Source organism: Acipenser ruthenus, chromosome 5, assembly GCF_902713425.1.
Source record: "Acipenser ruthenus chromosome 5, fAciRut3.2 maternal haplotype, whole genome shotgun sequence".
Lineage (NCBI taxonomy): Eukaryota > Metazoa > Chordata > Actinopteri > Acipenseriformes > Acipenseridae > Acipenser > Acipenser ruthenus.
The window spans coordinates 76,987,158-77,011,953 of NC_081193.1; the positions used below are offsets into that span (position 1 = coordinate 76,987,158).

The 24,796-nt window shown below is 37.9% G+C and overlaps 1 protein-coding gene across 1 annotated transcript in view; it reads right to left on the reverse strand.

The window, feature by feature from the left end:
- The window catches only part of LOC117403388 (ALK tyrosine kinase receptor-like), a 145,459-nt gene that overhangs the window by 86,198 nt on the left and 34,465 nt on the right, over positions 1-24,796 (reverse strand). The window contains exons 2-3 of the mRNA XM_034005501.3: positions 20,629-20,736; positions 13,790-13,939 (exon numbers count right to left, since the gene is read on the reverse strand). Coding sequence (XP_033861392.3) covers positions 13,790-13,939; positions 20,629-20,736 — 258 coding nt within the window. The remainder of the gene's footprint in view (positions 1-13,789; positions 13,940-20,628; positions 20,737-24,796) is intronic.

A 24,796-nucleotide genomic window follows, 5' to 3' on the forward strand; every position in this document is an offset into this window, starting at 1 on the left:
AACTCTGACAATACCAGAGGGGATGTCAGAGGAAGAATTCTCAGCTGTGTTACCTTGACGATCAGGAAGCTCTGCCTGAAACAGACACAGATGACGTAAATGTGCGGGACCCAGGGGAGTTAGGAGAGAACACTCAATTTTGGGAAAGCTGAAGTTACCAGGTGGCCATCTTGGTAAAGGCCTCCTAAATTGGATAATTTATGGGATAATGAATGATAATTGAGAAAATACTAATCAGCTGCGACTGATCATGGTGGTGAATTAAAAGGCCACAGATTGTGTGTTCTGGTGTTTGGGGATTGGAGACTGAGTTTGGGTGTGGTGTTTGAACAAAGGAAAAGCGGTAAAATAAAACCAAGAGTTGTTTGGTTAATGGACTAGCTGTCCGGTGGTTAGTTAGGTCAGTGGGAAAAATTAAGTTATTATTATTATTAGTTTATTTAGCAGACACCTTTATCCAAGGCGACTTACAGAGACTAGGGTGTGTGAACTATGCATCAGCTGCAGAGTAACTTACAATTACGTCTTACCCGAAAGACGGAGCACAAGGAGGTAAGTGACTTGCTCAAGGTCACACAATGAGTCAGTGGCTGAGGTGGGATTTGAACTGGGGACCACTTGGTTATAAGCCCTTTTCTTTAACCACTGGACCACACAGCCTCCTGGATTTATTTATTTTGGCACTGGTGTTTTGTAACAAATTCAGAGGAAAAAAAAAAAAATCATTTGAAAACATTTGTATGCATTTTTTTAAAAATAAGGAATCCCAATAGATTTAACTAAATCTGGGTAAATATAATAAGTAACTTCATTTTGCACATTAAGTGCTTTTCACATTACTAGCAGTTCACATTAAGCATGTTATTTTTAGGGCTTAAAGTTATTATGTTAGTGAAAACCACAACTTTTTTTAGAATAGTATTGGGAAGTGTTAAGTCTGATATTCGCAAAGTTTGTAAGCATTTGTTTTCCATTTAAGCACACTAAGCCACAATAAGTGTTTTAAATACACACATGAAGTATGGCTGGTTTCACAGACTCTGATTAGTACTAGTCCTGGACTACCCAATGTTAATTTAGGTAACGTAAACCAAGATTAGTGCTAATCTGGGTCTGTGAAACCAGCCAATAAAGTATAAATACAAACATGATAAAATCAAATCTAAAAAAAGATGGCAGCCGAAAAGATGTACATCTTGGGTCTATATATAAAGGTATGTTATATTTATTGCACATATTGGGGGTTTAAAGGTGAATTTCATTATGCGGCCCACCGCCCAATGTCCCACCTGTTAAGTGGCCCTCCTTGACCAAAACTTTGGGAACCCCTGATTTAAACATTGTAGTGACTGATCTGAACCTGTGTTTTTATCCAGAGCTCTCTTAAGACTGCACTAGTCTTCCCGCAACACCATTTGATGCTAGGGTGAAAACATTTAGCGGTTGTGGTCCTGGAGGTTGTCACTTTTTCTTGGAATTACACTTGAGCGTGATGATGAAATGCAACAACCCCGCCCACAGCCTGCTTCGGCCCCGAGCCAGATTCAGATAAGTTGCAGGCCTGGAGTTTCACGGTACAGGTCGGGTATCTTGCTAGTGGGAAACCAACCGAGCTGTGAGGGCCTGGAGCCTGGAGCCCTCACGGACCTGGTGTGCAGGTGGAAAAGGGGTATTATGATTGGTTGTATGACCGAATAAACTTTCATTTAATTGGTTCTTTGTTTCCCAGGGGTGGGGATGTTGGCAATGGCATCTTTTTGAAGCTCAGTGTCGGTTGAGGAGGCAATGGATTTGCTCACTCAGGCCCGAATTATGTCTTAGTCTAGTTGCTCTGCCTCCTTGTGATTGTTAGGAGTGCTGTCTGCTTTCAGAGCTGTACTGTTTGCCAGTTCCTGATCTTTGTTCATTGGTTTGGTCTCATCATCAAATGGACTCTGTTACTCCCCTATTTTCATTCTGATGGGTTCTGTTTGTACTGTAAAGGTCTCAATCAGGCTTAAAATGTTTCAAGTGAAGGATACATCTTTGTAAACATTTCACTTTTTGTGCAGTGATTTTTTTTTTAAATAGCACTTCCTACTACAGTACTTCTTAACCTGAAATACAGCTCTGTCTAAGGAGTAAAATGTAATTATATTGTGACGAACCCACATATATATATATATATATATATATATATATATATATATATATATATATATATATATATATATATATATATATAAGCAATAAGACCCGACACAGAGGGCATTACCAGGCAACCAAACCAAACTATTGCAACCAAACAGTCTTATAATGCCTGGTAATGCCCGATGTGGAGGGTCTTCTTGCTTATATACTTCAATGTTACAGCACAATTAACTATAATTTGTATTGATTTTAACAGAATTTATTTAGGTTTCCTTTTTTTTACGTATCTGTCCACATAAGCACTCTAAAATGAACGTTCTACAAATATAGTCCTCCATAACAACGATCTTCTCTATAAAATGTGTACAAAACAGCGTTTTAAAACTGTATACTTTTATTTGAAAACAGAGAACAAAAGACATTATTGGCAGATGTAGAATTGCAGTTTTGGGGGGCTCCCGAGTGGCGCATCCAGTAAAGGCGCTCCACATGGAGGGCAGGATGCGCTCTATAGTCTGGACGTCGCGAATTCGGGTCCAGGCTATTCCACAGCCGACCATGGACGGGAACTTCCCGGGGGCGGCGCTAAATTGGCCGAGGGAGGGTTAAGTCGGCCAGGGTGTCTTCGGCTCACCGCGCACCAGCGACCCCTGTAGTCTGGCCGGGCGCCTGCGGGCTTGCCTGTAAGCTGCCTGAGAGCTGCGTTGTCCTCCGATGCTGTAGCTCTTGGGTGGCTGCACGGTGAGTCCGCAGGGATATATCAGGGATTATATCCCCCTAGCTCAACTGTAGTTAGAATGCGAGGAATCTTTCCATTGAAGTATATTTATATTATATATATCATCATCATCATCTTCAGCCTTTTTCAATCCACTACTGGATGAAGGCCTCCCCAAGATTCTTCCACAAAAGCCTGTCTGCTGAGTTTCCTAATTTCATCTTGCCATCTTCCTGGAGGTCTTCTTCCTGGTCACTTTATATCTCTTGGGATCCAGTCTAGTATCTCCTTGGTCCAGCGATGGCCTGTTCTTCTTGCTACATGTCCGGCCCACAAAAAATAATAATATTGGATATAAACAACGTATATTGTTTATCCAAATGGGTCTGCTTGAAACAGCACAGTCCATTGTCCATTACAGGGATTAGTGAAGTGCTTGAGAGTGAAATGGGTTGAAAATTCCCTTTTGTGAAAGGAAGTGCAGGAACAAATAATCTCAGAAAGAGGATGGCTATGACATATTGTAATGATAAACTGTGCGCTTCCCATAGTGGCCTCTCTATTATTATTAGTATTTGTTTTTTAGCAGACGCCCTTATCCAGGGTGACTTACAATTGTAACAAGATATCAATATTATTTTTTACATACAATTACATTATTTTTTACACATTATTTTTACATACAATTACCCATTTATACAGTTGGGTTTTTACTGGAGCAATTTAGGTAAAGTACCTTGCTCGAGGGTACAGCAGCAGTGTCCCCCACCTGGGATTGAACCCACGACCCTCCGGTCAAGAGTCCAGAGCCCTAACCACTACTCCCCTCTCTAATTCTGTGTAATTTGATTATTGCGCGTGTCTCTTGGAAAGAGACAAAAAACAGACAGCTGATGAACATTCTGGTGTTTTTTTGGTAAGAAACATTAAAGAAAACAGAGACTTTTTTTTTTTTTTTTTTTTTTAATCCGCTAATTAGACTCTGCCCTTGCCCCTCATCTGTGCATCTGCCTGGGCAAGGAGCAGAGCAGAGCACAGCAGAACAAGCAGAGCACAACAAGCAGACAAAGGACTACAATTCTCCTTTTATTTCGGTAGGTAACTACCTCCAGAACAACCAGAGACGATTACCTGCCAGCCCAGCCTCTACAGCTCTGCCTGCTTACAAGTATAGCCCTCGTTAATAACCTTGCTCTTCCTGGGATATCATGTATATAGTTGTACCATAGTACCATTTATTTCGTGAACACTTTTTATTGTTTTCTGTAAATAAATATGCACAAGAAAGTGCCTGAACTGCCTCCTTTTGCCTCTGCCTGCTATTTTTACAGACGTTAAAGGCTGCACCACAACGGTGCCTGTTCACAGGGAAGAAACGAGAGGTTAGGAAAAGTGGTTTGATTTTATTTTGAAGGGCTCTTTTATTGTTGACTCAAGGAAAGGAGCAACATGTGGAACTAAGATGCACTTTTAAAATACAATTAAAAACATGTCTCCTTAACAATATATTCCTGAGTTACATATTGATTCATTAAACCCCTTATTAAGTTCATAATTAATGTGATCTGCTTTTTTTAAATATATCATGTTCTACTGGTTTAATCCTATTACCATTGCTGTTTCATCTTAGGTCATTATTTCCCAGGCTCTCGTACGCCTCATCCACGGAACCCTCCCATGGTCTGATCTGACATTATCCTCCTCATTAAAATGTACCCCACTGTCTAATTTACACAAAACCAGGATGATTCATACTATTAGGAACTGTTTTCTGGGAGAGTTCTACGCAGTTATAATACACTGTTAGGATGCACTGGCTAAATGTACCCTTGCCATACATAATTTAATTAAACGGTTTCACCCACGCACTCCCTAATTAACGTCCCCGTTTAACATCTTCCTGTCTCCAACAATCAATATATTGGGACCCCAGAATCAGATGTTGCATTTCGACAGATCAATCCTGTCTAGTTAACATAATACATATGCTTGACAATCACCAATAGAAGGTCTATAAATCTGAGAGATGGATGGAAGGAAGGAAGGATCGGTCATTTGTTCCTATTCTTACTGAAGTCTGAAGTGTGGAATCTGCATTCTGACTTGAATTGAGCATGTTGTGGGCACTGGCACCAATGTTACATGCTTAATAAGATCCAGATTGTGAGCATTCAACTGAGAATTTTTTTATTATATCAATGGAATGCATTCTATTTTAACCAAATGTGAACCTGACTTGCTTCCTGATAACAAATGCTTTAGGCTCAGAGAATAATAAAACAAAAGTGCTCCAGTAATTAAAAGGGGGGGTGCACGTTCTTGGTTCTAAAGGACCAAACAAATCAGTAAAGTGGCACTTAACCTTTTATTAGCTCTCAGATGAGAAATGCCTGTCTTTTCCCCCCTGATAACAGCCCAGACAAATTTGAATCTGTTTTTATGGCAGTACATAAGCTCTAACCACTAGACCACACTGCCTCTCAGTTCTTTAGCTCTCACCACTAGACCACACTACCTCCCGCCCTCCCTCCAAGTCTCTCAACTCTAACCACCACACCAAACTGCCTCCCTCCCAGTCCTTCAGCCGCTATCACTAAAGTTTATTTATTTATATAGCAACTTTCACACAAAGTGTCTCAAAGTGCTTTACAATACAATAAAAAAAACAAAATACAGAATTAAACACAATTTTTACAGCAAAATTGGTAATATTAATAAAAAGTAAGCCACAACTGTTTAAAAACAGAAATACAGTGAACAAGTTTAAAAATAATAATAGACTGATACATAAAATCAGGATTCAAAAGCTAATCTAAAAAATTAGTTTTTAACCTTGACTTAAAAACTTTAAGTGACTAGATCACACTGCCTCCCAGCCCCTTTTTTTCGTATTAGCTCTAACCACTAGACCTTTCTGCCTTCCACTCCCTCAGCACTAACCACCTAGACCAGCCTACTATGGCAATCACCTATCAAACCCTGACATATCTGCTGTCTTGCTCATCATCACTGATACTGCCTTGCACTAGAGACTGTATTACAGAAAATCAATATGTCAGTGCTATAAATGTTCATAACAAAATGTTTCTATTATGCGGAACACTCAAAAGCATGCCTATTTACACATTGTGTGCAACTAACATCTCACAGTTGGTTGTATGTGTCTCCAAGCCTTGTAGAGTGTGAATATTACACATTGTAATCCTTTACGCAAACATGTAATATATCTCTGTCAACACTGTTTCCGTCGCTCCTGATTTCCAGACAAGTATCATTATCCCTCTCGGTCTCATTACCCCTCTCTGTTTCTTGTACCCAGGCTTGATGAAATGAAATTAATTTGCAGCAAATGAAAAAAGGTAACTACATTATTGTAAAGCTCTGCAGCGGATTAAGAATTGTCTTACTGGAAAGGAGATCTCTGTGGAACTGAAATGTGTGGATGTTAACAGAGCTGTCCTTTCATGGTAAATACGTTTCCCCTGAAATCAGCATGCACCAGCCAGCATTTTCTTCAATGAGACTCGTTATTTAAACTCGTAATTGTATTTGCCAGGCCAGATTGTTGCAGAATGAAGCCCCGCATTTAAATTTATGACATTAATTACAGAGATACAAAGCACACCCCTGACCTTCTGCGCTATGGCCAGCTTACCCGGCAAAACAAATACATTTGATTTACATAATATAATTTCACTACAAAATAATACAACTGTTCCGAATTAGTCAAATCACCAGTGTACTGTAAATTGATCTCTGGTGACAAAAAGGTGACTTCTAGCCAACACTGTTTTCAATATAGTTTGATTATGGTTCAATTATCCGAACATCTCTGCTATCCGAACAGCCTATTGGTAACCTAGGGAAATGTTGCAGTTTCCCATGATTTTCCCATGGTTATACTACATATTTACCAGTTTACCATGTCTTTTAATATGATTTACTGTACCTGTCTGTACTTTATAATGCTTATGCTTTACAGCACTTTGCTATGTTATTACTATAGAACTTTTATAATGGCAGTGAAAATGTGCTGTTCAGCCCTCAACCTCTGTTATTTACATCACAGAGCAGTGCTCTATGCTGATAAAGTGGTTGCATTAAATTTTGCTTTAAAGGTTTCTTGATTGGGCCAGTTATATCAATGACTAGCTGTAATGCAATCATCCAAACAATTCAGTTATCTGAACACCCCCTGGTCTCTGTTAGTTTGGATAATAGTTCTACTGTATCTTTGTTACATGTAAGTGACTCAATAAAATCACCCTGAGGGAATGAATACACCAGCAGGATTAATACAGTTACAGAATGGCAGTATTAAGATTCACCACTGTTTAGACCATTAAATAGACCCCATTAAAACTTCATGTTCCCACCCTAGATTTTCGGTAATGTTATTTCTCTAGCACCGACAGCAAGTGTTAATATAGGTCGGTGCTGCACTTTGCAGTTCCCTTTAAAAGCCTCTAACATCCACGGCATAGCATAGGGGTGCTCTGACCCTTCACCTCACAAAGTTAATTTCCTTGTCGATGAATCTGGCACTGTTTTCATGTAACTGACCTTTTACCCCTACTGACCGCAACATCGACTGTGTTAATTTGACTATCCTAGTACACGACAGCGTCTGTCGAGAGAAGCTTTTTGTCCTTGCAGCAACTGAAAACTTATCTGAGGACTACAATGACAGATGCTTGTGTTTCTGCCCTGGTAATACTGCAAATTGAAAAAGGCTAATCTCTTAACATAGGCGACGTTATTACAAGGTTCACAAGCAAAAAAAGATGCCTGCGGTTTGTTTGACAAGGTAAGGTTGTTACTTTTAATATATATATATATATATATATATATATATATATATATATATATATATATAGTTATATATAGTTATATATAGTTATATATATGTGTATATATATATAGTATTTGTTATTGTGAAATGTTTTAAGTATGTGCCACAGCTATTAGTTTCGTGGTTACAAAGCATGTGGCATTAAAAAAAAGTAAAAAGTAAACAAGTGTGCCCTTGCCAGATGTTTAAATAATTCCCACGGTCAGAGTCACCTGTTATTACGAATTAGCCTTAACGGTTTAGCATATAATAAGAACAAGTTAGTTATTTAAGATTTTTTTTTAATGCACGTATGAATCATATGACCAACTTCTTTTACACAAAACAACTCCCATATGCTACTACAAAATATCATAGAATGACATCAAAATCAGCTTTAGCACTCAAAAACAATTTTTGGTTTCTGCCCTAACCCCGTTGTGCCCCCCTACTTTCAACGCTCATGTGTTGCCTCTGATCAGGTCAGTTCTAAATTTAGGAAGATGAATATTGTACCACTACCATGCAGCAGGTGCAACTGAATAAGTGGATGTACACGGACTGGCAATAAATAAATAAAAAATAGAGTAACACAAGATAAGTGCTCGTCCAGATCCTAGCATCTGATTTCTCAAAACTTTGTCAATGTAGGTCTTTTTGCTGAAAAATAAATATCAGACTTTCATTTTCATTATTATATTTTTTTGTATTTTGGTGGCAGAATTCTGATCATGTTATCACAGCGTTGAACACTCCCCCCATCACCGTTCATCATTCTTCTGGTAATGACATAATATTTAAACGTCCCCTTAAATTAGGGTGACGTTCAGAACATGAAGTGAATATATACCAGGAAACCACAGTATCATTTGTATTGATCCATAGCTTGAAAAATATGTGTATATCCCCAATTAAAGTGAAATAAAATAAAAAATAAAATTGGTAGCTTCCTGCTACCTAAACCCTTAGAATTTCTTTTAGTTGCTGTTTGCTATGTACTAAGCTTCACTGCCTGCATTGAGTTCAAGAGTTCTTTCCACTTGGTTCAGGAAGGTGGTGAGCTGCTAATTCTATTCCTGGAACGCATTCAGTTTCAGTCTGACCTTTCCTTTGACAAGTGCATCTGGTCTTAACTGGGAAAAAAACAGCCCTTCCATGCACAGTACAACAGCAGTGCCTCTGGCTATAGTCGCAGGTCTGGCAGGGGTCTGGCCAGCAGCTGATGGAGTGGGACTGAAGAAGTGCATCCTGATCACAGGTCAGGGTGCTAATTCAATTGTGATCTGTGTGCTGTTATTGTGAGCGGGAGCAGGGGGGGCCCATTTGGCACGCTAGAAGAGCAAATCTGCCAACAGAAAGGCGTCAGACATCCATTAGCCCTGCACAATCCACAAATGGCCCAAGGAACATGAGCAATTATTCCCCCTCCCCACCAGGGAGCAGATTACAATCAAAACCCATTTGTCTTCATAATTAGCGCTCTTGTCTCAAATGGAATTGATACTTCTTGATTGCTGATTATTCTTTTTTTTAAACAGGATGCAGTAGAATGGTGCCACGTAGTGGTCTGCAGCACAGACTGCAATGAGTTGGTTGTAGTATTTAGTGATAGATTTAGCCATCACTGGAATGTGGAGCCTTTTGTCTTTCTTCAATGATTTTACATACTGCCTAAGAATGTTTATCAAAAGAGAGGTGGCCCACCAATGTAGCTGATTGATCTCAAAACTTTGTAAAGTCAGGGCCTAAAAGATCCCATTGATTCAGCATCAACAACATGGTTAGGTGACCCATTACATACCCTTACAACTCTGCCTACCTGTGTCCTAATTCTGTCTCCAATAATTTGAAACTTTGTCCCCTGAGGAAGCCATAAACTATGTTACAAAAAATATTTTTATTCTGGCGGAAAAAAGGTTAAAAAAAAGGACTGCTTTTTGCCATGTAGATTTCATTTTGTTAATACGGTAACCATGGTCTCTGTCTCTAATTACCATAACAACATTATACCTCTATTGTTTTTTTTGTTGTTGTTATTCCCAATCCTGCAACTCCACTCTCTTTTTCTGTCTGTTTCTAATTTGTCAACTGTCTTAATGATTTGCCACTGTATGGTAAATACTGAAACAGAACCCTGTCTAAACAAAGCTGCTTAATTAATGGAGTAGCTCAAACCAAGACACCATTCTGATGTGGTATTAAACTTGCAGAACAGTGAGTTGTAAATGCTCACTTGCAATATAAATACAATGTATTACAAATCATGTTTTCCAGAGACTTAAAAATTTTTCTACCCCGCTGAGCTGGCTACTAATCATTAAAACAAAAGAGGAAAATACTGTAATATCTTGCAGAGCAAACTGCAAAAGGTTTCAGCTACGAATGGGTCGAATGGCCTTCTATTACTCTACATTCTCTTATATTCTTATGAACAGATTCACCCTGTCTGTGCTTTAGTCCAACAGAAATGACCACACACAGCCAGAGTAAAACGTACCGTACAGTGTCTATGCTGTTACTGCCATGATGCTGCCATCTATATGGAAAACTCAGTGGGATAAAGGCTTGTGTGAGGTTCAAAGGCCTCGCACAAATTACATCTCATTACAGTTACTTTGGATTGCTGGTATTTCTTAGAATTCCCTTTCTGCTTTTGAATTGATGCGTACATATTGCTTCCTTTCAAAGATATTTTTAAACCTACTGTTTAGCATTTCCAGTTTCATGCTTCTGCTACTTGCATTGTGCCCTCAAAAAAAAATGATATTGTCAGTCAAATAATAAATAAATAATTATTAATAATTATATAAATACGATTTTACTCAAGAGTAGTGTTTCTTAATTTCAAGTTTGTGACAAGGGGTACGTTAGATGGTGATGGTTAAGAAATGCTTCTTTGTGGGTGAAAGCTTATGCACTTTGGTCACTAAAATTAGGGACACAACAAATTTGCAAAATAACAGAAACAAACACACAGACAAAGAATACCAACAAGGAGATATACTGTATGCAAGCCTAAAAATGACTGAGCATTTAAAGTCCTGAAAAAAAAAAAAACTCCATTCACTGCCGTAATCTGAGATAATGCAATGCATTCAAATATAACAAAAACCAAATCCAATTTTTTTGCCAGTGATAAGAGGGGAAAGACCACATTAGTGCCCTTTGGAAATATATATTAATATTTCAGGACAATCTCCTTCCAATTTGTGATCTGAGAATCCATCAGGCTTCTCAGACCTCGGGTGCTGTAATGCAGTTTATCAGCTTTTGTTTTCAAGGATTGGAAATAGATGGTCCATTCACCTCAGCAGTTAAGAGATTCATACTTTAATAGCAAATAGCAACTGCAAAGCCTGCCTAATACATGTTTGAAGAAAGTCATCCATATTGAAAGTGTAAATTACTGCATGTTTCAGGTTCTGAAAAATAATAATGGTACACCAGAAATATTTATTACCCTGAAGAAACCATAGCATAACCATTAGCACACCACAGCATGTAAAAGGTTTCTTTTCTACACTATTATTTGCTGTGAACCTTGTCTGGGATTACATATAACTACTGGGTGCCCAGGAAGAGGCAAACAAATACTAGTTCCAAATGCTAAACCAGCAGTTTCAGGAAATGTCAGCAGGGTTACCATTTGGTAAGGGGAAGGGTTATGTGTGGCGTATTTTTGGTCTACAGTAAAAATGGTCCCCCACAGACATATGTATTTCAAGTAAAATATATACAATTTATATACTTTTTATTAAAGTAGGGATCGAAGTTTCTGAAATAACTATAAAACTATATATTTTTTACATAAAACACATGAAATATGGCTCATTTCATTCCATGCATTAATATCAAAGTGGGTCTGGGTCAACAGCTACAGGCCACAATGATATTAACACATAAGAAAGTAAACGGAATCGTACAAATTTGAAATGTCAATTAATCTCTTTGCATTTTCTTTTAAAGTCATGAAATTTTGATCTGGTTGGCAACAATTCCTTTGAAGTCTCTGGCTTTATCACCGAATGCGGACGATCAACAGTTGCGTAAGTTGTCTATTCAAGAAGTATTCAGGTAAAAAATGGTGAAGTTTTAATGCAGGTTTCTTTTTTAGCTTGAGACATTTTTTCAAGAGAAATGTCTCGTGTAAAATACTTTTTTGAGTTTCCATTCGCTCAGTTTATTTTACTCGAGTAAACCAGGCTTTTCACCCGACTTCATGCAAATGAAGGGGAAAGGTGGGGTTTGATATGTAAATTTGATATGCGTAAAGTACTTGTGCTGTTTTTGAAGATTAATAGTGAAATTTTGTCAAAATGTGGTTTCCATGCGCAGAGAACTGGTACACGAGTGAATCTAAGCTGCTGTAATAAAGCAAAATACCTTGTGCCAAGGCCTTATGAAGCAGTAAGAGTTGTCGTATGAATACCAGCTCATAAGTAGGTTAGTTTAGGGGATAGTGATCCCAGGAAGTAATGTACAGAGAGGGTTACATAGTGTAGCCGGTTCCTGGAGCAGGACGCCTGGTTTAAAAGGCTAGTGCTCGCCCCTGTGTGGCACCTTTTATTTGTAGTTCTTGTACTGTGTTTTATTTGTATTTTTGTACAGCTTGCTGTATGTGTCCTCTGTGCGTTACCATCGCTGGTAACGTCACATGACCCCTTTATTTACTTTCTGTTTTGTATTAATAAATCCTGTGCGCCTGTGCTGGCGTTTCAACTCCACCTCCAATGTCTCTCTGTGTTGCTTAAGCTGCGGTTACCCACACATGTGACACGAGCACCCTGTCACAGTGGTGAACATAAACAAAGGCTTTACATTTAAAATTTGAAGGTACAGAGTGTAATTATTGTATGGGAACAGTAATTTCAAATTGACATACCAATGTGTGTAAAAATACAAGTAGGCAGTTGTATTTTATATATTTCTTTAGTTCTTCTTTATAGAAAAAAAAACCCAATACATTTAAGCTGCAGTATCAAAGAAATAGGAAAACACATTTACATATCTACAAAGTAAATTAACAAATAATTCAGCTGTAATAAGTGCTTCTAGCCACCTAGTAGCCCTCTAGAGACAGTCTAGGGACTATTTTGTATTGGTGGAAGGACATATTCAATGAAATGTCATTTAAAGTTTAAAATTTAGCATGTTTTGTTTTGTTTTGTTTTAGTAAAATAATATTTTTAAGCTATTTTCTAAGTGCAATGACACAATTGAAGGCGTGGGCTGTATCAGTACAACCCGCACCTTCTTGTCTGTTATTGCTTAATTACTACACTTAATATGCTTTTACCATGGTATACTGCAGAAAACCACAGCTCAGAAAGGATCGTAGGCAGCAGTGTGGAGTAGTGGTTAGGGCTCTGGACTCTTGACCGGAGGGTCGTGGGTTCAATCCCTGATGGGGGGACACTGCTGCTGTACCCTTGAGCAAGGTACTTTACCTAGATTGCTCCAGTAAAAACCCAACTGTAGAAATGGGTAATTGTATGTAAAAAAATAATGTGATATCTTGTAACAATTGTAAGTCGCCCTGGGTAAGGGCGTCTGCTAAGAAATATATAATAATAATAATAATAATAAATAACACCAAATCAACTTAGTAAATCAGAAATAAACACCTCCAACATTTTGTAATTGGTGTTTGTTTTTCTTTCAGAAATAAAATGTACCAATAACAATTTGTGAATGGCCCTACATGTGGTGCTGTAATTGTTGTGTGGGATGAATTCTCTGTTGGGACTTTAAAAAATGAGTCAGAATCAGATATGACAGCTGTCTATGGTAGTGCTAGAACAAATATTCAAACAAAGACAGCTTGGAACTTAATAACACACTTTCTACTTTCTACTTTCACGTGTCTTTAATAAGGGATTTGATAGGGTACTTGTTTTATTTTATTGATAACAGATTTTGTTTACTGCGGTGCAAATCATTCTTTTGTTTTCCAGCTAATTAAAAAAAAAAAGACTCAAACCTCAAACATGAAAAACCCATCTTCGTCCCAACAAACAATTACAGCAAATGAAGAACCACACCATCAGATAATCATACAGTAATGCTGCCAAAAACCAATACACATGATCTGCTCAATGTTGTTTCCTTACCTTCCACCCATTTCTCTGAGAAATCCTCTTTGGGAGCTCTGGAATTTCCCTCCTTGGAGAGGTCCTTGGCTGACGTCACCCTCCAGTTGGATTCATCTGCAGTTGAGGCATATTCCAAATCACAGGGGGCTTCAAAATCACAACTGATCTCTGCAACAGGAGAGAACGGCACGAAACACCATCAACATTATTCAGCCTGCTAAATGAGGATGTATGTTATTGTTATAAGAGATGTCACCTTGCACAGTTCCCTCCTTTGACAGGTGATTTGATGAGGTACTTGGTTTATTTTACTCCTGAGAGATTTTGTTTACTGTGGTACAAACTAGTTCCTTCCTCCTTGAAGATACCGAAATTGCTGCTTTATATTCTCTAGTCATATATCACAGACCTCAAGGCCATAATGGAGCCTGCACTACCACCATGCAATGAGTGCTATTGGAATTTGTTGGTGACAAATTATTTCCATTTACCATCAAAAAAAAAGAATTGCAAGTAAAGGATCTCTTTTGTCACTGCAAACATGAAATATTGATGGCAATACTTTAAACTGCCCAAAGCATTTAGACAAATAAGAAAAAAATAGACATGGGAGTTTTTGTGAACAAAAACAAAGCATCCCTGGGGGAATAATCAAAAGGGCATAGCAGATCGAATGGTTTTTAAACATGAAACAAAATGTGAAAAATATCTGAACCATTGATATGTGCAGAGGTTAAAACAATGTGGATAGTATTTGTTTACTGAACACTACCAGTGATGCAACTTAATTATAATGATCAAACAATACAGCAGTCTAGCTACTATAAAGCCACTATGTTAAATCATGTGTCTAATAGATGTGTCCAGTACTTGAAACAATACAGTAGTGAAAGGGTTCTTTTTTTACTGGACAACACCATGTCACCAAGAAAATCAAAGAATACAGCTGTGTACCAAACATTAAGTATCGAAAACTCAAATTGTCATTCACAATTATGTTTTCAACACATGTCGACTGCACATTAGGCAGTGAGAATCGGGTAATAGTTGTACCAAAATGAGGTAAAATGTTTAAGGAACAATAATTGTCCAATAATTACAGTAGCACATAATTATGTATTAAACTTTAATTAGTTGGTAGTTTATTGTCGCTAAAAAACATTATGCACACATATCATGCACACATATTTCTCATTTATTGAAGATAAAATTGGACTGGAATGTTTTATGTAAAAAGCTCTTGGATCTTCTGACAGACATCTCCTGATGAAGGCAATTTGGCTGAAACAACTTTTACAGTTTCTTTCATGCTTGCATAAAATGTTTTTAATCAGTGTTCATACAGAACATGGGCATTGAAATCCTCTGGGATGGACTTTCAAAGCTCTTTACTTTAAATCATCACTAGCAGCAATAAACTTACCAAACCAGAAATAAACAACCCAGACAGTTAATTTAGATGAATGGAAGTGTATTACATTGTTTCATACTTTTTTTTTTCTTCTTTTAGGAAAAATAAGTAATATTAAAATTAACATGTGCAAGTACTTCAAAATATGCAATTTAATTATACAAGGTTGCTGTCAGCAGATACAAAATGATATGCAAGATTCATAGTTATCTTGTCATGCTGTAGAGGGGAATAATATCAATTACAACTGGTTTAGTATTCCATTAAGAGACACAAGGCTTCCAAGCCACATATAGAGATCAGCAAGACTGAACAAATTACATCCATTACATTAATTCTCAAACTGAACGCAGTAGGGATCCAAGGAAATGCATGCACATGGATTAGGGAGTGGTTAACATGTAGAAAACAGAAAGTACTGATTAGAGGAGACACCTCAAAATGGAGCGAGGTAACCAGTGGCGTACCACAGGGATCAGTATTAGGTCCTCTGCTATTCGTAATCTACATTAATGACTTAGATTCTGGTATAGTAAGCAAACTTGTTAAATTTGCAGGCGACACAAAAATAGGAGGAGTGGCAAACACCGTTGCAGCAGCAAAGGTCATTCAAAATGATCTAGACAGCATTCAGAACTGGGCAGACAAAATGACATTTAATAGAGAACAGTGTAAGGTACTGCATGCAGGCAACAAAAATGTGCATTATAAATATCATATGGGAGATACTGAAATTGAAGAAGGAATCTATGAAAAAGACCTAGAAGTTTATGTTGACTCAGAAATGTCTTCATCTAGACAATGGGGGGCAGCTATAAAAAAGGCCAACAAGATGCTCAGATATATAGTGAAAAGTGTTGACTTTAAATCAAGGGAAGTAATGTTAAAACTTTACAATGCATTAGTAAGACCTCATCTAGAATACTGTATTCAGTTCTGATCACCTCGCTACAAAAAGGATATTTCTGTCTAGAAAGAGTGCAAAGAAGAGCGACCAGAATTATTCTGGGTTTAAAAGGCATGTCATATGCAGACAGACTAAAAGAATTGAATCTATTCAGTCTTGAACAAAGAAGACTACGTGGTGATCTGATTCAAGCATTCAAAATTCTAAAAGGCACTGACAATGTCAACCCAAGGGACCTTTTCGACCTGAAAAAAGAAACAAGGACCAGGGATCACAAATGGAGATTAGATAAAGGGGCATTCAGAACAGAAAATAGGAGGCACTTTTCTGCACAGTGAATTGTGAGGGTCTGGAACCAACTCCCCAGCAATTTTTTATTGATTTTAATAAAATCTTCAGTTAGTATGTGAATGAGATTATTATTATTGGTCAACATTATTAAAACAAAGAAGCGTCATTTTACAGAAATACGAAACCAGTGTGTGGTGCTCCCTGTCACTTTGACTGAAATTAAGGTGAAATAAAGAGAGCAAGACATGCCATCAATTTCCAATTGTTCTGTTATTTCTTTCCATATGGCATCTTTCTTTTTATTGTCTTTATAACCACTGACACTAGCATCATAAAGAACATTACATTGTTCGGCTTTAATAATTAAATTCTAATTGATGTCCATTTCTCTTTTATTGCGGTGGTAATTTCTGTGTGAACAAGACAGTGACAGTCTGACAGCCTCTCCTTCAACTCTGTCAGAGTAATGACGTGTTTTATACAGATACATAGAAGGCTTGTGCAGACAAATCAGTCAGTTTGAGACAACAAGGCAATTCTATCTTTGGAGGAAGGGGGGAGTTTGCATAGCAGCTACAGGAATATAGAATGGTAATGTACACCTGTTCATGGTGACCCCCCCCCCCCCAGATGAAATAATCTGCTTGGACAGTCGTATTGGATTTACCACTGTATCATGTATAAAAGGATTTCTCAGCCTCGCAAACAATAACAAATTTATGCACAAACATGAGAATCCATTGCATGGCCGTGAGACTCTCAAAATTGTGAAAAACCTTCAGACTTGACATCCATGCTGTTATTAGCTGTTGTCTAAATTGCTATTTCAGGTTTTTCACTCCATCTTATTTGTATGATTCTGCATGACACATATACATCCACAATGTTTAGAATTCACATCCTAGCCTTGTATTTAATGTATTATGCCTGTATTTAATGTATTTGCATTTTTTTTACTGTTTGTATTTAATGTACTATGCCCTGTATTTCACTGTATTTAATGTATTATGCATTGTTCCTCACTGTCTTGTAAAGCGCTTTGTGATGGTGGTCCACTATAAAATAAATATTGATTGATTGATTGATAGTAAAAGCACAGCAACATGTAATAAAGCACAGTGAAAGCATGGTAAAGCACGGGTAAGCATTGTAAAGAATAGAGAGGTATGGTAAAGTATATTAATAAGAATGGAACACCAGGATAAACTATGGTATAACCAGAGGAAAAGCATGGTAAAACTGTAAAAATACCATGCATACAATGCTGTGACAAACTTTTACAAGGCTGCTGTTGAAAGGTAAGGAGTGAGGACAATGGAACTCGATGTTTAACCAACTTCTTATTACAAATGTTAAATAAAATTACACTGGAATACAGATTTAACTAATTGCACAAAAGCAGAGATTAAAGCATACAGCAGTAGAATACAGTGGCGGTTTCTCCCCTTCATCTGTATGTCAGTATTGCAGTAATTCATACATGTCAGTTGCCGTTGCAGGCACAACACTCTGGTCTTATGGGCACAAATTTGCCCACAACACAGCTTTGAAGACCACTGGTCTTATACCTTTGCTGATTTGGGAGCTGCGGCTGAAGAAAAGGTTTTCAGCATCAGTACTGACAATCTGTCTGCAGTGATGGATAGGTCAAGTATACAACTTTGTAAAATCTGCGACTAACACATTTTCAACCTAGTCGTTGAAAGGCTGCATCCCTAATGGTGTATTATAAAATAAACTGGCATGCCGTTCACACAAGGGGGCACTACAATGATTCATATCCTTCAGGGTCTAAGGGTCTAAACTAAGAAAAAAAACTGGCCTGCCGAGTTTAGCAGAACATGTCAGGTCCATCAGTTCAGAGTGTCTGGATCCCAGACTATATCTACTCTATAATAGAGAATAATAGACAGCTATAGAGCTTTCCTTTTATAACACTGAAGTCAAGTTCAAGTATGTTTTAACCTGCCAGAGCTAACCGGCCTCTCTTAATTCATCACTAAGAACAAAGCGGTTACCGCGTGCCTCCTGGAGGGTACAATTCCTGAAATATCCCTCTCTATTTTGTAAATGAAATGTTATTTTTTTACACATTAAATACCTGTGCGTCACTGTTTCTATTGTAGTCCCTGCACACCTGTTCTCATGATTTCCGGACTCTTCAACCACTATAGTGCATTGACTTGGGACTCTCAAATCGCTGTGTGCCTGCTCTACATTCAAAACTGCTTCTTATTCTCTCCTGTCTAAATTTGAAAAGACACACCTTTGAAATTCAGCACACCTAGGATGCAAAAAATAAAAAAAGTTTAACCATGAACACCCTGCAGTGAAATCCAACATAGCTGAAATCTGTCATGAAAAATAAATGAATCTGTATGTGCATCATGCTTTACTATTGCTTATTGTAAGGATAAAATGTACATGATACAGTTAATACCTCAAGTGCTAGAACAGTGTAACAATCAATGTGTGGCTATTGCCTATAGTGGAGAGTGACTGTGATGTATAAATAATACATATAAACATTCTAGAACACTTCTTCAGATTCCATAAACACCCACCTCAGCATCTCAGAGCTGTAATTTCCCTGCACCTTGTGATTGCAGCTGACAAAATAATTCCATAAATCTTACCTGCTGTGCACTTTCATTCACTATAAATGTCTCAAATGTCCAGTTTTGAAAGAAACCCATGTTATTGTAAACATGTATCTTTATTTTAAAACATGATATCTGATACTGCACATGCTTAAAGAAACATCTGTATGGTAGCAATGTTTTCAGATAGCGTTGCACTTGCCTGGTCATTGCACCTGCATTTCTGAAATTGTTCCCACACCTTCAATAGCGTCTTTTCTGTCAATAACCAATCAACTCTTTCCCCCAATTGACTGGCATGCTTTCAGCCAGTAATATGCTATGACCCAGAAGACACTGCTGAGGGTAATGACCCAGAAAGTGCAAGTATACCACATTTCCTGTGAAAAAGGCATAGACCATGGAAACTTACTTTAACCTAAAATAGAAACAGGTGGCTGTGATAAAGAGAGAAAGGATCAATGTTGTAAATCTCCCTCCCAACCAGAAAGGGCGCTGTGTAAGGATGGTGGTATGCTGCCTCCTAGATGGACCGCCTTGACGGTAGGTGGAAACCGGGAGGTGACCATATTAGGGGGAGCGCGTAGTTGCACGTACCCGGAAAGACTATTGCAATCAGCTGCAGGGCGGGCCTCTATTGGAGAAACCATGGCGACGGGTTGATTGCAGATAGGAGTTTGTGGGTACAAAGGGGAAGCAGCTACGTCAGTATGCCACCTTGCGCTGACGTATGTTACATGTGTGTTTTGTGTTGCAGAGGAGGAGTGAGCACCCTGGAGCTGTCGCTACAGAGCCAGCAATCACCCGAGTACTTCCCTGCACAGCACCACGTACTCTAGAACCACAATCCCCCGGTTATCAGAAATATGTATGGGAACTATAGATGTTAGTACAGTATAAATGTTTACACATTATTTATCATTCAGTATTTGTTCATTGTTTATACTATATACAGTACACATGGTATACACGTAGTCTTATGCCCATTAAAATTGTTGTCATTCATTTTAAACTATATTGGAGAGCTTCTTGTTATGGGATATCTGAGTGCTTAGCAATATTCACAATATGTTAAAGGTCAACTATTTAAACATGTTTAATGTTAAAGTTTAAAAGTTTAAAAAATGTAATAGAATCTAACACCCCTCAGTCACTCCCCCCGACATAATTTTAAGCTAATAAATTGTATGACTGCAGTCTATCAGAGAGATCCATGTGTCATGAAAATAATTAATATACTTAATTACTTAACAGCTTTGACATTCCAAGGTTATATACAATATAAACAGGAGAGCAACAAAAAACAAAAACATAAACAAAAAAAAAACTTCTTAGTTAATACTGCAAGGCATTTGTCAAGGGGAGTGATTAGGGACAAGAATAAAGATCCAGGGTTTGAATACATCCCAGCTTGTGGGCCAAAAAACAAATCTATTCAAAATTTTGACTGCAGCAACAAAGGCTTTTCTGTACCCCATGAACTTTATTTTGATGTTTGCAAATATTCTGGTGCTTTCAGTTGAGTTCAGGTTTTACTCTTCAGTCCTAGTTGCCTGCCTTAGTGTACATACATGGCTTGATCATCCAAATGGTTTATGAGATTGGATGGATATTAGCAGGGAAAGGATACTTGGTTAAATCTCCTTACCAGTTTGCACTCTCTCTGCAGGAAGTTGCGAATCATCCTGAAGCGTCCAGGTGAAGTTCCAGTAGTTGGGAAGAGTAGGCAACGCATCTTCCACTGTCTGGTTGCCCCCTAAACAAGTAAACACAAGAAGGTTTGGGGTAAGAATTCACATGTTTGCCTTGTAATATATTCTCAGAATCTCTCTGAGCCCACCCAATGAGTTCTTCATTGAGGAGGTGTGTTTTATTAACACTACACTTCTGGTAGGGCATGCCATTGTGAAATGGGCTTATCAGAGTGGACTGGGATTCTGGGATTGCATTGGGAGTGATTTACTGTTGTGGCATTCCTACATGTTGTTCCCGCACTGAAGCAGGCAGACAGGCAGGTGAGAGCCAGAATGGAGGCATGGAGACACAGAATTTCAGTGAAACATGCCAGCACGGCGCTCAGTATTTATTAGCACATAAAACAAAAAAACAAACAATAATGTCATGTGACCCTACCAGCGATGGTAGCGCACAGAGGACGGGACTGTAAAAGACACTAAAAATAAAACACAATACAACAAACTATAAATCAAAGGTGCTGTGAAAACGGCAGGCCTTGCAGCAGCCCCGATCACAGTGATCTCTATGTTTTTATACTGACGCACCGCTGAGACATGCACACCTGCCTAATGGAACAGCTGATTGCTTTCAGCTGCTGCTCCACACAGACAGGTGATCGCCCACCGGCAGAGCGCCACAGGAGTTAAACAATTAATTAAATCAATCTATTTACAACAATTAACCCCAAAATATACTATAAATTACATACTTCCCATGTGCAGGGCTTCCGCCCTGCCACAACTGTTCATGATCCCAGAGTGTCATACTTCACATTAATTTCTCCCAGAAGGCCTTTAAAAGGATTTGTGTCTCTGTAGAGTATTTTTGTCTGTACAAATAATACAAAGGCAAGGACCTCTATAGTGATTTAAAAGATGGCTGTAATTAGATCTGTCACTGTTTAAATTCATTGAATTGACTTTGTTGAAATGTTTATCTACTTGACTCTGAATCATGTGTATTCAGTAAGTCAGTTAAATTACTTTTTGTAAATTGCTTTTTGTACGATACTATATTACTTGTACTATTGTTTTAAATCAAACTCAAGTCTTTGTTGTATATTCCTAAATGCACTGGTCTGCAGCCTAAACACACAATATATCTTTCACAAACCCGTTTCTACAAAGACGCAAGCGCTCGGATATTCAGTTGTACATATTTTTTTATTTCAAAGCCAGGATGTAACGGCACAGAATAAGTGGGTGATTCCTCAGACAATATAACAACTGTCAGCGTATTCACCTTCAAAATCCAATTTTATGCAACACTATTGAAAATAATTCTGTTGCAACTAACACAAGGATATTAGATACATGTTTGAAAACAAGGTTGCACATACTGTAATAGCAAAGTGGCAAAATGTGACAGGTAGCAGAAAAAAAATATCTGTACACCAGCACAAGAATATCCCATAGTAGTTCAATGTAAAGGTAAACTTGCCCTTTATACTGCACATAAACTGCCTTTTGTATTGAAATTGAGCTGCCTTAGATCTAATGCTAGCCTTTGATATTCTATTATGAGAAAGACCAGCGAAAGCAAGATGAATGGTTTCCTAAAGCAATAATAACTAACCCAGGAAAATCATATTAGGGGTGTTTTTTGTGTGTTATTTAGCACAACATGTATTCTTGCTTGTAAGTGTATATTTTAATTTCAGTCAGAAAACTTATGCTTTATGCTACATTCTTTGGCCTTTGGCCTCGCCTATTGAGGTACCACTGCTCATGAATTAGCTTGGAGATAAGTGGAAAGAATGGCCGTTGGGAGCCATGGGCAGGATAGCTGCCCTCCCAAGTTAGGCGAAGCCAAAAAGCAGTTGAACGCTGGGACGGAGGCGAACTCTGGTGCACAGCGGAGACGTAGCGGATTGAGGACAACTATAAATCCTTTCCTTGCCGATCATTGGATATATTGCTTTCTAAGGGACAAATAAGGAACTAGCTATTCGACTGACAATTTTAGACTGGTATTGGAATCACCTAACTTATTTTATGCTTGATATTTACGTGATTTGAACCAAGGTTAAAGAGAGTTCCCTGCCAGGACCATCGCTTTGTTTCATTTATTTTTTAAATGTATTTTGTGTACGTGTGTATGTTGGAGGGAGGGGGGGGGTAATTAATTAAATTAAAACATTCCTGTTAATTGATTAAAGTACCTGCCATCTTCCAAATACTGCAATAGACTTCATTCATGAGTCATGATATTGAAGCAACAGAACGTAGAACTACTCGCCATGATTGCAAAGATCTAAAACAGTAAGGGATTGTGGAGGTTTTTTTTTTTTTCTTTAGCTGGATGGCTCTGTGGCTTTGAATGGGGCATAGAGTACTTAAGAGTGTGGTGACAGCTTTAAAGAGATGGAATGTACTAAATAGAGGAACTCTTATCACACAATGTACAGGTTTAGTTTATACCACGGTAAACACTTTCAGATACGGAATAGCAGTGCAGAGCAATCCTCAAAGAGTTGAATCAGAGCTCAGGTCTAAACTGCAGAACTCCCACCAGAATGTGGCACTGAAACGGTTAATGTTAATGGTCACCATCTAATGGAACGATTGAGAGAATAATAGAATAAAGCTGTGTACCAATTCTAAAACCCCTATGTCAAAGCAGTGCAGCTGTAAATGGGTTAATAGTAACTGGACAATACTGATAATCATACTTAAATAAGAAATCCAAAGGTACAGCTGTGACACTTATCTTGTATGACACCCGTGATTGAATTTGATCTAGAAAATTCCAGAAAACAGCTGTCTGCTGAGTATGAAGCCAACATTCGGTCTTTATCACCCGTAAACCCAAATATTATATGACCTCAACATGGCGGACATCATAGGTCACAGGTCAAAATGAAGAGTGTCGTTAGATTTTCAAAAGGAAAATACAGACAGTATGAAGTTGCCAGCATCGTTTATGAGATATTAGCAATAGTAGCTGTGGCGACAGATTTGCAAACTCTCCTTACTGGGATATGTAAAGCATTAAAGAACCCTCTGCAGTGTTTGCAAGAACACATTACTTTACCTTCACTCTATCCCATGTTGCACATATCACAGCAGTTTGATTCAACATATTCCTGACAGTTATATATATATATATATATATATATATATATATATATATATATATATATATATATATATATATATATATATTATTCACACACCATAGGTACTGCAAATAAACTAGGGAATTACTTTTTTTCAACTTTTACTCAGGAACGTTCACAGATTGTGGGAAAAGAAATTCAGTATTGTTGCAAGCGTGATCAGGATACACTGCAATCCTTATTAGATTTTTTTCTTTTTTTATCCTGGCAAATGCTCCCGAGTAAATGTTAGGAAATGTATTGCCCAGTTGATTTTAGAGTCATGCTGTATGATTAAAAATTTAGAGTCAGCAATATTTTAAAAAATATAAGGCAACACGGGACACAGCAAAGGTAAGGTAATGCGCTTATTATAAACTTTGCAGGGTGTTTTGGAACACTTTAAATAAGCACAGTAATTTAACCAGTCAATCATAGCTTGCCAACAAGCAAATTAACTGCAATTGCACAGCCATCAATACTTAGTTTCCGGCCTGTTTACTATCTTAATTACAGTTACAATTCTGTTTGCTATTTCGTTTTTTGTTGCTGTTTTCTCTAATGACGTTTTATTTCTGAAAAGACTTAGTTGAATTAGTTGTACAGGGGGCAGAAATGACTGTTGCCCAGAGCCCTGGTAGCCATTTCTAAAATATGGTAGACAGTATATTGTTTCCCTTTGAGATGCTAGCTGCTAGGGGCAGACCTCCAATAAATTACAAGCCTGTTTCACCTAGCTATCATTTCATGTCTCCAATATTTGTTGGAACAGAAAACTACCAACGTAAGTCTTAATAAACATTCAGAATACAAATGGAATATCAGCACAGAATTGTAGTGGCAGTTAAATAACAGATACACACTAGCACTCCTATTGCATACCTAGCACATTTTAGTGAAACACTCATTTAGGCCGGGCAAAATAAAGCATTATGGGCACTACAAAAAAAAAAAAAAAAATGGAAGGTTTTAAATATCCACA